The 15,394-nt window shown below is 33.3% G+C and overlaps 1 protein-coding gene across 7 annotated transcripts in view; it reads left to right on the top strand.

Moving 5' to 3' along the window:
* PACRG (parkin coregulated) overlaps positions 1–15,394 on the top strand; it is a 246,540-nt gene that overhangs the window by 142,583 nt on the left and 88,563 nt on the right. Inside the window, exon 6 of one of the 7 annotated variants that reach the window (XM_053972982.1) lies at positions 8,526–8,579. The exons of the other annotated variants lie outside the window; for them this stretch is intronic. Within the exon in view, the coding sequence (XP_053828957.1) occupies positions 8,526–8,572 (47 nt within the window). The 3' untranslated portion in view covers positions 8,573–8,579. Of the gene's footprint in view, positions 1–8,525; positions 8,580–15,394 lie in introns of those variants that run through there. 7 annotated transcript variants of the gene reach the window in all.

The following is a 15,394-nucleotide window of genomic DNA, read 5'->3' as shown; positions in this document are numbered from 1 at the left end:
TGAGAAGGAATAGGGTTACTTCAGACAGGACCTACCAGCGAACATGGATAATTTAGACTGCATAACTCCTTAACGCTTGATGCTACTAAATTTCTTCAGTCATTGTTCTTATAGCTTTGTTGCCCATCTCTTACAGTGTTAATATTTTTTGAAACTTAGGTCATAATAGCCTTCCAAACTTAGTAACTGGAGAACAGTTAGACCCAGGAAGGATTCCCATTGATTTTAGCTTTAATGAGAATTGGATCAGCCTATAAATGAACAATTTGTATAGCCTTTTAATTAACTGAAGTGGCCAAGTTAGTCATCACAACAGAATCACAGGACTATGCATACAATTGATGATTCAGTTCACCTAACTGAAGGTCTACATGTGCTATTAGAGGATATAATTCATCTTATCAAAGTGTAATCTGGACTATTATCTGAATCAATAATCATTTGAAAAGAAAGAAGACCCTTTTTGCCAGACTGCAGAGAACCACAGGTTCAATAATGAAATGATTGACTATGCACTTCCAAGAAAAAGCAGTTAAACTGCACAGTGTGTTCTGTACTTGGACAAAACATTAGAGACTGGAGTTATATTTACTTAAATTGAAAATTGAAAATAAACTTGAATAAGGAATGAATCTTTGTTTGGTACTGTACCAAAGCCTTTCCCCATATGCTGGAAAATAGGTGCATGAAGCCATTGTCTATCTGGCTGCTACATTTTACTGCTATGTTTTTCAGTCCAGCTTTTGCATTTGAAGAACTGTATATGCAAGGCTTAGAAACTCTTTGGCACTTCGAGTGAGTCCACCTGTTCAAAGTACACTACAGTTATAAATTGCATTAGTTAGGAAAAGACAGTGGTTGTAGGTCTTAGCTATTGAAGTCAAGTGCTTTATAATGATTTTTGTAACTAGAATAGCATTAGTAATAATAATTCAATTATTATTAAAGTATTTAAAATAAATTATAAAAAATAAATATTGTCATTATTTTTAGTTTCCACTTCCATGAAGAAACTACAAATTAGAACAGTGAGAATATAACAAATCTGAGAAACTGCTTCTTGAGCTGCAGTCAGAGTTTTAAATTCCAACAAATCTCAGCAAATACCTGAAGTAAAATCATCAGCTTTTCCTCATCAGGAATTAAAGACACTTCAAAAATCTTTTGAGTTTTGTATAGGTTTCATGCTGATTCACCAAACACTTGAGGTGCTTTGCCATGAACAAGAAGTAAGATGTATAAATAACACTAGCCAACCGATGAGTTTGATTCAGATTCTAAATTCTGCTTGAAGTGCTATAATGTAATCAGATGATTATGTACTTACTGCTGTAATTTTTAATACATGCAGAAATCAATATTTTAGATCTACTGATATCAGTGACTTTTGTTGACTCCAGGGCAAGTGGAATTAAGCCTAGAGCATAGAAGATGGTATGAACAAATATTTATCTCATATTAGAAATGGTTAATCTTGTGGAACAAAGTAGTTCAAGTACTGAGAACTTTATGAAAGTCAGTGCTTTTTTTACATGTAAACTATTCACAAACTTTATTTTGCTAACTAGCTTTTGGAGAAAAATAGAAAATAATTCATAAATAAGGGACTAAATTATAACATTAACAGGGAACTGATTCCCCATAACTATTTGTTAAAGTACCCACCAAAACCTAGCAAGTATGGATTTGAATTTCTCCTTGAAAACAGAAAGCAGATCTGAACTTCAATATCTTTTGACAATGTTTTTTCAGTTTTTTTTTCAGGTGTTATTCCACTAAGTACAACAATATTATTATATTATACAATATAAAAATACTTCTTAGTGCAAGAACTTGAGTTTCAATGTTTTATGTTTTTTGTTTAGAGTTGAAAATTCTACATCTTACCTGTTCAGCAATGCTCAGCAAGCATTTAAACAAGTGATGCAAACCAGAGCAGAGTGGGAAAATACAAGCTAATGCATAAAACGCAGGCTAATGCATAATGTAATGATCAGAGCAGTTTCAGTGTGAAGTAGGAAATGCAAATATAAATCCTGTCAATCTGAGAAGAAACCCTGAATGTTTCCGTGTGCTAGGTGATTCTCTGCCCTTTTTATAGGTACAGGAGAAGCTGGCACCATCTCTTTCTAATTTCTGAAGTTGAATGTCTAGTCCTTAGTTCAATTTGTTTAATATAGTTTAAAATGTATAAGATGGAGATAATAATCTTCCCAATTTTCATTGCAATGACATCTTTTTAAGAAGATCCAGATCTGGTTTTTAAGAGATAAAAAGTGAATGTGATCTTTAATTTTTTTTACCCTGAAGAAGAATGCAGCTTTAAGAAGATATCAAGACCTAATATCATATAATTTCTTTTAGTTGCAAGATCAGCTTATGTGACTATAAACATAAATAATTTTTTTTTTTTGCTGTTAAATTAAAAAACTATAGGATAAAAGCTGTGTTGCTCATACTAGTCATCCCTGGTTGAGATTTAGAGCTGTATATCACTAGGCTTGAAGCCAAATTTACATTCAACCTGCTTCAGGAGGCACATAAACACCCTTGTGCATGGTCACAGCAGTTTGTCTGAGACACTGTATGAAATTCAGTATTATATACTAAAATGCTCTTTCTCTCATATATAGCTGGTTTGCCTCCAAGCCCTGTGTTGCCTAAAGAGGACCTCAGAAAATAAACCATGGGCCTCATTTCTTGAGGACCTGCTTCCATTCTTTGGCAATCAAGTTCCATTTTCTGTTAATGAAACATAGGATTAGACATTTGATTTTACATCCCCAAAGTCTACAACCTTTGGTCAGAAAATAAAAGTACTTTTTTAAAATTCTGTAATCTAAATTTAACTTCATGACATCCACAAATTCTCTTTTGCTCAAAAATTAGAAAGGGAATAAATATTTTAAGTGAGATTTTTTTTTCTTTTTTTATATTCTAAGGCTATTTTAAATCAACTGAACTAGGAATTAATGGATTCAAAAATGCTCATCATTCTACACAAGTCAGATTTGTCAGGAAGTTCTCCCAAAGGTATCTCTCCATTACAATTTTATAATATATGGTGAAGGATATACAGTAACAGGAAATAAAAATCCATTCAAGGCTGACTTGTGTTCCAGAAAGACTCCATCCTATGCCCTTTTGATATCTTCAACCATTTTGCCAGGTGTATTCTAAAATAAAGATAATAATGTTGAAGAACATAAGCTAGTACCTATAGTGTGGTTGGATGCCTTCTCACGAAGAAGCACATATGCTGTAGGTAACCAAAATAATTTAAATGTTTGCCTGTATATGAATCTTTATTTTATTTTGTCATATGTGGTATAGATTTTAAAAGCACACTCCTTATTGTTTTCATTTGCTTGTTCAATGGAATGGTCATTCTTCTTACCCATACAAAGTCCAAATAAAGAACTAATTTCTTTCACATCAAACTGACCATGGTGTGTAATTTCAATTAGTTTTTTATTAGTCATCTAATATTAGATAGTATTAGTCATCATACCAATACGCGTTGTTGTTATGATAGCATGCATTCCAAACAAAATGATCCAAAGGGAATCATAGAACTCAGGTGAAGTATACTAGATCTCCTAACTCATCCCCAGCTAGTGAAGTACCTTGTACAGTATGTTAGAGGCATAATTGAGAGTAGTAATAAAATATTAATAGCTTTGTTTTTCACTTCTGAAGTATAACACCCATTTATAAATAGGCTATGCATTGATATCACATATTAAATTTCCCCATGTGTTTTGTCTCTTTAAGTAAATAATGAATTTAAAGGTAGGTAGGACTTGTAAGGAAGAAACATAACTGGAGAGGGCTAGCTTAAAATGCAAATACTTCCATGACTATAAAGTAATTATCCTTTAAGGAATAAAAATGCTACTGCTATTTTTTTATTGGACCAAAATAAAATTGAGAAATTCTGTAGCTATTACTTGAGGTCTGACAAGCAGATTTTTTTTTTACTACTTCCCCAGCATATTAGCTAATATAAAGTAAGAAAGCTTTGAAAAGGAAGTTAAAAGTGGTCATACTTAATATCATTTAATTAAAAATATTTAAGCAGAAAAGACATTACAGAATCTAAGTCCTGTAGGATGCAGAAAATGCATGCTTGAGCAATCCAAGAGGCTGAAAGTGCTTAAAGAATTTCTACATTAATTAGAAATCCTAAATTCCATTGGCATATATATTATTTATAACAAGACTGCTACTGTATCATCTTTAGTTACTAAGACACAGCTGAGCATTTTGTTATTTGTGTAAACATGAACAATGGAAAGATTGTTTAGTCCCAGAATGGGAGAGAAAAGTATTCTAATTACAGTTTGCATTGTTTTGCCTGTGGGTTCCCCAAGAGCCAGTCCCTGATGGGAAGCTGCTGTCTCACATTCAGTGATGCATGAACTCAGGCTCTTTGTTCTGCAATAGGAAAAAAAAAGTATCTGTGCAGTGCTATTTCTTGACTACTGCATGTAAAAGGTTATTGTACTTGATTCCTCTGCATCTGCACAGAGCTGACACAGAATCTGTCCTTTTTTCTTTCTGCTTCTGCATGTAACTATTGTTAGTTTTTTTCTTCTGTCGTCAAAAGACATAGTGAAAATAGGGTAGAATCAATCTTTACTTTCTCTGGCAATGAAAGAAACAGTTTCTCAATTTATATATTGATATCTGAATTATTGATTATTATGTAGTCTGTTCAGAATATGTAGATGAAAGGGAAAGTAAGCTCATAATCACCTGCTCCTTTGGGCAAAATACAAAAGCTAAACCAAGGGCCACTTAATGTTATCTTATTTACAGGTCATACAAATATATTTTCATTTTTGACAAAGTATTGAAGTCATTTGTGAGTATATAATTTGCACCCCCTCATACTACAGTTCTCTTGTAAACTATTCTCTGAATAATTAAATACTATGGAAAAATGTCAGAAGGCAAAATAAAATGTATTTATTCCAGCCATATCTTCCCACAGCGTGACATGTCGTGTGAAAACAACATTAAGCATTTTATGCCATCTGTGCTGGTTGGGGATACATTTACAAGCATGTCAATGTGGAATATTCTTTTTCAAGTTAGACACAGTCATCTTATAGCAATAAGCACCTAAACAGACTGATCTACAAAAGCAGACAGCCATTGATATTTGGTTCACTTTCATCCACTCCTTGAGTTTTGTTCTGTCTTTGAGAGATGGAGCTTGTTCATCATGCTGTCATTCACAGCTTTATACAAATACAATGATACTAAAAAGTATTCTTTCTGTAGTGAATAGATTTTAATGAGATAAATTCTGAATACTAAATATTAACATTTAAGTAAAATATTAGTGTTCCTTAAAAGAGATGCTTAATATTTTTTATAATATTTTTCAATATTATGGTATAATATATGCCATCATTTATTTTTTGTATTATTATAGATACTATAGAACATATACACTATTTTTGTAACATTTTAAATACTAATAAAATGCAGGAAAACATTCAGAAAAATGCCATCATTTCCCAAGGAATGTACATAAAACATTTAGTAGATATAAGAAGTCTTAGCTTCTAGCTGAACATTACTGACTGCCATTGTACACCCCATCTCCATAAGTGTTCTGTAGAATCAAAGACTATATTGTTTCAATGCACATGTTGTGTAAATTGCATCTTTCAAGTCACTTTCTCAAACAACCTAGTGTGTATTTGAGACTTGTTACGTGCAATTATTAACAATAAAATCACAATAATTTGATGTCTGCATTTTTTCCTGAATTTGTTAACAGTTAAGAAATAGTTTAAAAGAAAAAATTGCAGATCAGAATGTCTTGATTCTCTACTTTGTCCAAGCAGAGGTTTCATGCCTCTGGCAAAAGACCTGCTAAAAAGTGATTTGAAGCTCCCTCACTCAGGAGGTTCATCTTCAGCATAAGGTCTATCCACAGAGAACAGAGGATGAGTCTGCTTGAGACAATTTATTTTTGTCATCCTACACACAGAGTCCCAGCATGAGCTGGTAGGACTATCCCCTTTCATGGTGGAGATTCTTTTCTCACCTACCCTGTTCATTGTGCAAGAAATCTCCTTTATTAATTAGTTAGATATAATCAGTTAGATATTATTTTTCACTTAATCTTCATTAAGCATTTGGCTTTTAATCTCAACACTTTGCTTGTGTAAAGTGTGCTGAATAATTTCACAGTAAAGATGCAAGTTTCCATAGAAAAATAGAAAAGTGTCAGCTGCTGTGTGTCACAGGAAGAATGTATGCATGTTGATTGTTAAGAAATACTCTTTGCTTTTCATGGCATTAATCAATTATTTCCTGTTCCAAAATTCCTATTACCAATGTTTATTATTCGTGCAATACCTTCTTAAAGAACATTAAACTCTGAAACATTTAGGAAGCAAAATCTTGGACACTAAGGAGTAGTCAGTCTTCTGAGGAGAAAAAAACTAAATAGTTAACCAAACAGGACACATTGATTATTCTACTCTAAATGAATTTATCACTAAAATTTTGTCTTTCCTCTTTTAAGTTAAACCTGTCTAGAAAAAGTTTAGTATGCTTAGTAGCTCTGCTATTTTTATCTTGGTGTGGACTCTCAGCATATACATACTGTGCATGCTGTCTATAATATATGTGCTAATGTCTGAATAAGAACATTTACAAATGAATTATGAACAGTTCCATCTGGTGGAATGAGCTGTCAAAGTGACTTTTTTTTAATTAGACTTGAGAGAAATTGCAAGAAATTATGATAGGCACTGTTTGCAGAGAAAGACCTCTTTTATTGAAATGCCTGATAAAATTGAAGGAAATTATATTTTCAGATATTGAAACTCCAGGTTCACTTCAGAAATTTCTGAAAATATATTTGTTGTTCTACACTGATTGAAGGTTCAGATATTTCCCATTCACTGTATTTCATAAAGATTAGTAATTAGTATGACCATGAAATATTTCTTCTTCCCAAGAAGCACTCTTGTATATGCAGTTTTGCACACAGTTTGTAGAAACAGTCCTTGCATGTGGACAATATGCCCTTCAGCAATAACCTTAAAATCTACCTTTCAGATCTTTCGACTAGCTTATTTCAAGAAAATGTCATGTTTCTTTTGCATCCCTGTGAGCCTTCTATGAGCAAAATTATCAGCCTACTACATTCCAAGTGGTGACAGTACCATGCTGCTGTTCTCTGTTGTTTGCAGATTGTTCAATAGAATAAAGCATATTCCAGACAGATTTAATCTCAAAATATGCAGTATTAATTGTGAAAAAGGCAGGAGGAAGATAAAATCAGTGGCAACAAGATAAACTCCTGGTAGATCTCAGTCAGCAGTTTTTTTTTTGAACACAGACACAAATAGACACTAAACTTTGTAAACATGGTAAAAATTGGAAATGTATATCATATATCAAAGGCAGAGACATATTGGCCAAAGTGTATTTTGATCTGAAATAGCATTACACAATTACCTTATGCTCCTTTATTTAGTTGTAATAATGGCCCCTGGAGATCAAACATGCTTTGTTCATGTTGGAGAAAATAAAGCTAAGTGATGAAAAACTGAAAAAAAGTATCAGATTAGACAATTTAAAGCAAGGTAGGCAAGGTACAAAAAAATGCATGTTTAGTTAAAATACCTTCTAGTTGTAAAAGAGCTTCATTGCTTCAGTCTTTAGGTAAATACTGTCCATATCCAAACAGCTAATGGAAAATGGGTTGGTTCATCTTTTAGCTCTGTAAAAGCATGGACAGCATAGTTTACAGCAATTCAAATAATATACAATAGGAGGAGTAACAAACACAGAAATTTACTTAATCAGAAGCAATTATGCCTTTTTTCTTTTCTGTACTCCTCATTACATGCAGGAATAGAAAATAATTTTCATCCTCGTAGACTAAGTCCTGTATTCCTTAGTAACATCTGTCTTTCTCCCACATTAATGTTTTTTAGATTGAAGGAAGCATTTGCACTTCTGAGTCACCAGTCAGTGGTGACAATATGCTCATGCCTCAGGATATTGAGTCCAATGGTTTCATGTATATTAGTCATCTCATTTGCAAGATTCTGAACATGTCCTCTTCAGACTTACCTTAACACACAGATTTTTTGCAGATACCGGTTTCACAGGCTTTCAGAAACCATATAGCAAAAGAATAAATGCAATGCTGTGAGAACCTGTACTTGACAGTATATGAAAAGTAACTAAAAAAACTTGTTTTCTTTTTCAGTTTTGGAGAGCAGTTCCTTTCATTTCCTTGAAAAATCAACTAGTTTCAGCTTTAATGATACACGTCTATTTACTTTTAAACTCTCAATTCGAACTCTTGAGTATTGAAATTAACATAGGTTTTGCTATTAACTTCAGTGACACTCAGTTTCCTCTTCACACTTCTTTGTGCCAAATCTTGTTCATGATGCAAACAGATAACATTTGCTATTGTTAGGATCTGGCCTTCTGCAATTATTATATTTATTTATTTATTTTCTTTGTTATTGAAACAACAGGAATGTCTGGATGTTGTAAGGCAGAAGCATCTCACATTTTCATGTGAAGGAAATGTGAGTAGAGAGTGAATTTACGTTCTGCTATAATGCATTTTCTAACACATGTGAACTTGACATGCAATTTAAGAATACATATATGTGAAAATTATGGCTTATTATAGAGGCTGGGAAATATATTTTGAAGCTTCTTTGAGTAGCTTGCTTTCTGCAGAGTTTTTTCAATGGCAAAAGAAGTTACAAACACAATAACTAGGCCACAAAATTCTACTACTAAGAAAAAAAAATAGCAGAGAAACTGAGTTGTTTTGATTCAGTTCTGAGAGCTGATAAACCAGTTCTACGTGTGGAATTACAGGTTTAGAAACTTAGTTTTAGCTGATATACCTTTATGGCTGCCTGGCCCCTCAAGAAATTTCACCAAAACTTTGCACTGAAAAGAATGCTGTAATATCAAATAAAAACTTCATTCCATTCAAAGAACATCGTATGTGACAACACATTCTCTTAATTTTCTTTCTACGTGGTTTACAAATGAATCACTAAGAACAAAAGTGCAGGGAATCACATGTTCTTCATTATTGATTTAGGTATCAAATGTTTTGAGTGTGTATTCTTAAATCAGCATCAAATAGATGATGTAATCTTGATTGAAATTAAAATATAGCTAATCCAATGTGTTCTGATAATTCTTCAATATTATGGGAGCTTAGTTCTCTAACATTGCTTTGATATGTTAGAACATTAATTAAAGAAGTGAGATTTTACTAGAAATTTCATTGTGAAAAGTTTGCTTTGGCAAATTCTTATTGAACTTTGGCATCTGTAAAATAAAGCCTTCTCTCCATCCTTTGTATTTAACCATAAATATTAAGCAAAAGACATAACCAATGACCAAGTCTGCATTCTAGTTTTGCTGTGATTGCTACAACTACAGAAGACATGCTGATATGTGTTAAGGTTGCTGATACCAAGTTCTAAATACAAACATTAAAAACCCAGAGCATCATGGCTATGATTCATTCACCAGTTTAGAAATCATTAACCTGTAACGTATTTGCACGCATAGGTTCAAGTAAACAATCCAAATTAATAAAAAAGTCTTTCTTGTGATGGCAAGTATATATATGCATGGGTGTGTTTTAGGATTCCTGTGTTTATATACACATCTGCTATCATACAGCACTTTAAAGCATCAGGAACCAGACTGAGGGCAAGTGAAATATCTGACAAGTAGCAAAGGGGGCTGGAATATGAGACACTGGTGGGTGTAAGGGAAGAGCATGTATTTGGCCATAAATGCAAGATAATTCTGTACATTTTTGTTTTCTCACAAGTTTTAAGAGAAGTAGGGAGAAATATGGATAAAGGGTACAGAAATACTTAATGTTGCTAATTAATCATAGCTTTTCTGGAATATTTTAATCGATATTCACATATATTGTAAATAACATATTTATGAAGTTTTAAGTATTTGAAGCTGGAGAAACACAAGGTAGCATATTATGCCACAGTTTTGTTCTGTGGTATTTTAATCAGTCCTATTAAAAAAACTTTCTAACTTTGAATCTTTTCATTGAATCACAGAAAACATTTACAAATATTCAATAATTAATTTTAGTTAGGGAAGAATATGTATATATTTTTTTTTTTACCTATTAAAATCAACAGAAGTAATCTTAACCACATTTTTAATGCACCTGTTACTATGGATATAAAACTTGCATATCCAAATTAATACAATTTTTTCTATTCTAGTATTCCATGGAATGATGGTTTTGACAAATGAAAGAATAAACAGAAGAGGTAAACTCTACCAATTAATATAAGACTGTTATAACAAGCCATTAAATGATGTGTATTGACATGGCTTACATGGATCTTTCAATTGACTTATTTTGACAATGTATGACACTGAAGCGTAATACATGGAATTAATCAGTATACTAGGTGTATTAGGGAGAGCCTCAGAAGCAGATATCAAAATGCACTCATTTCTGGGAAGATACCAATGGCCCCAAGTGAAGTGATCTCTCAGAGAAAATTATGTTCTGGCTTTGTGTTCACGTATGGTGAGGTTGATCATACGACATAATATTACATAACATACCAAATAATGTTACAAAACCATTGCAGGTAATGTTTGGTATGAAAAAATTAAAACAAATCAAAAGTTCCCTTAATCCCCATATAGTAGAGAAATCAGTTTGTTTTAATACAGGTAGGTGCAGTGTAGTAAACTTGGAAACAAAGGTCATTTAAGATCACTGCCTCAACAGGAATTCTTGATGCTGTGTACGGTCAAATGGGATAATACAATGTTTATAAGAGAAGGACTATCAAGTAGAAATATAACATGTCTGTGCACATCTCATTAAAATTATTGTGATAGTACCATGTTTAAAGCTGATATTCACACTTCAAAGAGAACATGAAATATTGGATAGATTTCAAAGAATTAGAAAAAAGATGTCCTGAAACAGGAAATCTACAGTTTTCAGTTTAGTCCTTTATACACTACAGAAGCTATTGAGGAAGAACATGTGTCATTTGACACATACAGCTACTCATGACAAAAAATTATATAAGCTCTTGGTTGCTCTTAATTTTGCCAACAGAGGGTAAGACAGTTGCCACAAACTAAAAGTTGCTAGCTTCCAACTCAACTTAAAGTTCCAATTACAAGTGTAATTATTATTCCCTGGAACAATTTATGTATCATATTCAGAATTCTATAATGGCCTTTAAGATAGAACTGGATAGATTTATTAGAGAGATATTTTAACCCAGTTCTTAGGGGAGGAAATTGTCATGTATTTATAGCCTTAGATTCTATGGCTATGTCTCTATTAGCAAATAAAATATCCTGAGCCTGTTCTCTAGTGGCTCAGCATTTGTGCTTGGAAGCCTGCTAATAATTAAACAGTATGGGAAGTACTGGAGCAGTGCTTGGCCATGCTCTAGCTCTGTTTGTTTCGTTAATGCAGTCACAATCTGCATTTTTTTCTCCTGTGGGAGGGATGCACCAAATGTCCTGAAATAACCTAGACTCATATTTCTCAGTTTTCTTGAATTGCATCACAAAATTTGTAGTTATTATATTCAGTGAGATGAAAGGAGCCTATTTTTGCTAATGATCCAGTCCTCAAAACCTTAGCAAGCAAAAAACTTCCTAAAGTATCAATGCTTAGTAAGTTCAGATTTGAATGGCAAAGGCTTCAGAAGAGTTAATTATATTGAGGCTTCAGAAGAGTTAATTATATCTTATCTCAGTACTACAAAAGAATCTTTTATAATGAACAGCCAACCATTGCACAATAACTTTGACATCAGGAGAGTGCAGGCAGGATTGGTAGAACTGAGACCATGGAGTGGTTGAATGTCAGGAGATGCACAGATTTCAAAGCCAAAGAGATAAGCAGACCATCAATGCTGATGCTGATGCCCGATAATGTGTGTTTGAATAAAATGTGCCTCTTATTGAAAAAAGGAGAGCTCAAAAGTTGACTGAATTTTGACTTCCACAAAAGCAACCACACCTTATTTGAAGCCCTGTTTGGTTTGCATTTCTTCTAGCGGCCAGATGTTCTTATTGTTGAAATTGTGTATCTAATCTCAACTGAGTTTTCAATTTGCATTTGAATTTGACTTTGGTGCTCAGCATTTTGTTTTAGTGATATCCCTCTTCATAAGATCAAAGAAATTTTTAGTAGATAGTATTTTATTCCCATGAAGATATTTTTGTACTGTTACTTTGGTACAAGTTACTTTTCAGTCTTCTAAATAGCTGAAACACTTTGGAAGTGTTGCACTTTGGAACACTCACAACTGTGTGGTGTTTTCTCAGACCTTGTGATCTTTTGCTATACCTTTCTCAGTTTTTCACCCTTTTTTTTTAAGCAAGACAGAGGATCAATACATGTATTCAAGAACTAGCCTCCCCAAGACTATAAAGATCCCTTCTGCTTCTATCACTGCACTTATTTAGCGCCCCATAAATAAGTATTTGCTTCTTTGCAGTGGAGATCTACATTGCCCATAAAGCCAAAGATGCAAGGCTTTACAAAGAACTTAAATATTTTTAGGGAATATTTCATTTAAAAAATGAAAAATCCATATAGAATGAGTGAAAGAGGAAGATAAGCATGAAATAGGAAAAAGCTATGTCTGTAACTGAGATCTAGTATGAGATAAAACAGAAAAAGGCTGGAATGAGCAGAATCAGAGCAAAGGTGGGCTGATTAATAGTAACAAATAATCTGATGTCATCAGTGGCTAGAAATCCTTCTTCATGCTGATTGACTCCTTCCTACAGAATGTTTCAAGCATAGGGAAAGAAAAAAGTGCCATATTCAGGCCTTATGTCACATAAAGTCAAGTGGTCTCCTCTGTAGAGTTTTGTAGATCCCTGGACTCCTTGATCTCCCACAGTGCAATTCTGCTAAAGAGGGACAATCCTTACTCCAAACACCTCACAATCTAGAGGGCAACTCTGCCATCAACAGGGGAAGAAAACACCTGGACAGGGGAAGCACAAGAGAACATCAGACCAGTATGAAACCAGAATGTTTTCATCAGTATGAAAACATCAGTCAGGAAAACAGCCACCTAGCAGCTGTGTATATGAGGTTTTCTGTGTTTTTATCATAATGACAAAGGATTTAAAATAGGGATTTGAAGGTGGACATTGAATGTGGTTCTGTGGAGGACATTTAGAGTGCTCCTAGTTTGGGTAAAGGCGAAGTGTTGCACATTTGTACATTTTCGGAAAATTTATTTTTGGAGACAATAATTATTACTTTAAGTCCTGACCTATGTATTCTTTCTTCAGTTCACTGGCATCATAAAAACAAGACATGAATTGTGGTTTTGTACTTGAATATTTGTATTTAAATCTACAGTTTATTAAGGAATTAGTTTTAAATAATGTATAGTTCTTGGAAATACTTTCAATTTTATATTCAGCAGAATATACAAAATCTTAGAAAATCAACATTGGAAGACTCAGCTTCTTTGTATGTGGTTCGTGTTCCACAGTAGCCCAAGCTAATCTACATCCTGTTTCCTCTTTCTCTCCCACCAGCAGTTGTACATTCCTTCCCATTCTCTTGGGCCAGGTCCAATACTTGCTTCATCCTGCTGTTTTTCCTACTAATGAATATGATCTGACTAGTGAATATGAATCTGAATATCATTTGCTATGAGGCTAGCATGGTGAAATACAGTATGAGATGATACAGTATGAGATGATCAAATCAGAGTGGATAGAATGAAGATGGTGGAAATAAATAGTGAGTTGGGAAGAACAGATAAATCCAGAGATAACAAGGTGTCAAGAGACATTATTAAAATGGCAAAGTCTCTGTCATGAGCTACAAACCACAGTCTGAATGACCAACAGGAAGGCAAAGAAACTGGAGAATTTCATTAGCTAAGGGATAAAATTCCTTCACTGAATCAGAAGGAAACAATACTCCCTATGGTATTGAGGGCACCCTGTGCTTTCAAGTATGTTTAGTTTCCTATGAAGCCGAAAAGCAGCTGTGCTCATCTCTAGGAGTTCATAGCAGATATTGTCCAGCTTAAAAGCTTAGGCAAATTTCCATTCTGGAGATGCTAATGATAATAATTGCTATTCACAGCCTTTATTGTATTTTTCAGTAATAGATATCAGAGCTGTTTTATCACACTTTACTGTGATGCTGTGGTGACTGTAGTATAATCCTCTGACAATATTGTGGTATTTCACTGTGTGATCTGTAACTGTTTTGAAAAGGTGATATTGACCTACTTAAATATGAGAAATTGAGTCTCTGATATAAATATACCTGCCTATTGACTGTGTCAAGAATGCATCTCTTGTTGTGTACTCCAACCACTAAAGTAGTTTGTTGTTATTATACCTGCCACCCTTAGTTTCTCCAAAGTACAACAGGTACAATATTGAGTAATTTTGTTTCATAATACTCTAAAATAGTACATCCTTTGCTTGTGGGTGTTTTCTGCAGTTTACTGCAGAAATACCTATTCTACAGTGCCAAGAGTCTGAAAATCCTTTAGTTATTTAGAATGGCATTGTTTAGTAAATTAAATAGTATGATAATGTTTATGATAGATCAGCAACTTTTCTCTTTTCATTTATCATTTAAAACTGAATTTAGCTAAATATTTTTGTGTAAAAGCTGAATTACACTTGATTTTGGTTTTCCTTATTTACAGGATCTATATTTCAGTATCTCATAAATGGAAGTCACATAGTTTAGAAAGGTGGAATTTTTGGGGTTTTTTTAAATGAAAATCTATGGATTTAATTACAGCATGTTTACCTCAGTTTAGTCAAAATACATATTAGCAATTCTATCGATTTCCTATTTTTCTGCTATGTTGTATATCTAGACCAAACCAAATGTACTGTCAGACTAATTTTGATGGGGCATGTACTACAGTAGATAATCACTTTGCTTAATGTGTTAGAAATCCATAAGCAGACATTTGTTTTATGTGAAAAGTGGGCAGTCTATTAGAGGTCAGGAACAAATAACAAATACAGACTGAAGAACAAAAGCTAATTAATTCAGAAATTTTATGAGCTGATTATTCATTATGCTGTAGTTGCATGTATTCTACCAGAATTTATTTTCAGCTCTGTTCGGTTGTAAATCAGAGTTTCATAATATTGTTTTCTTCTACTTTTATTTTTCACATACATTGTATGTTAATTTGTCCTATATGTTATTTCTGTAGCATAAAACCACCCACAAAACTGAGTTTGAGTCTAATTCACATTTTGGTGTGTGTATCATCAACATCTGGCACTATAGAAAAGATGTTTCTGGGCTAAACTGTAGAAACCACCCAAAATATGTATTCCT

The sequence above is a fragment of the Vidua macroura genome, chromosome 3 (assembly GCF_024509145.1).
Source record: "Vidua macroura isolate BioBank_ID:100142 chromosome 3, ASM2450914v1, whole genome shotgun sequence".
Taxonomy (NCBI): Eukaryota; Metazoa; Chordata; class Aves; order Passeriformes; family Viduidae; genus Vidua; species Vidua macroura.
The sequence above is the reverse complement of the archived record's forward strand: the minus strand, read 5'-3'. Positions and strand labels throughout refer to the sequence as shown.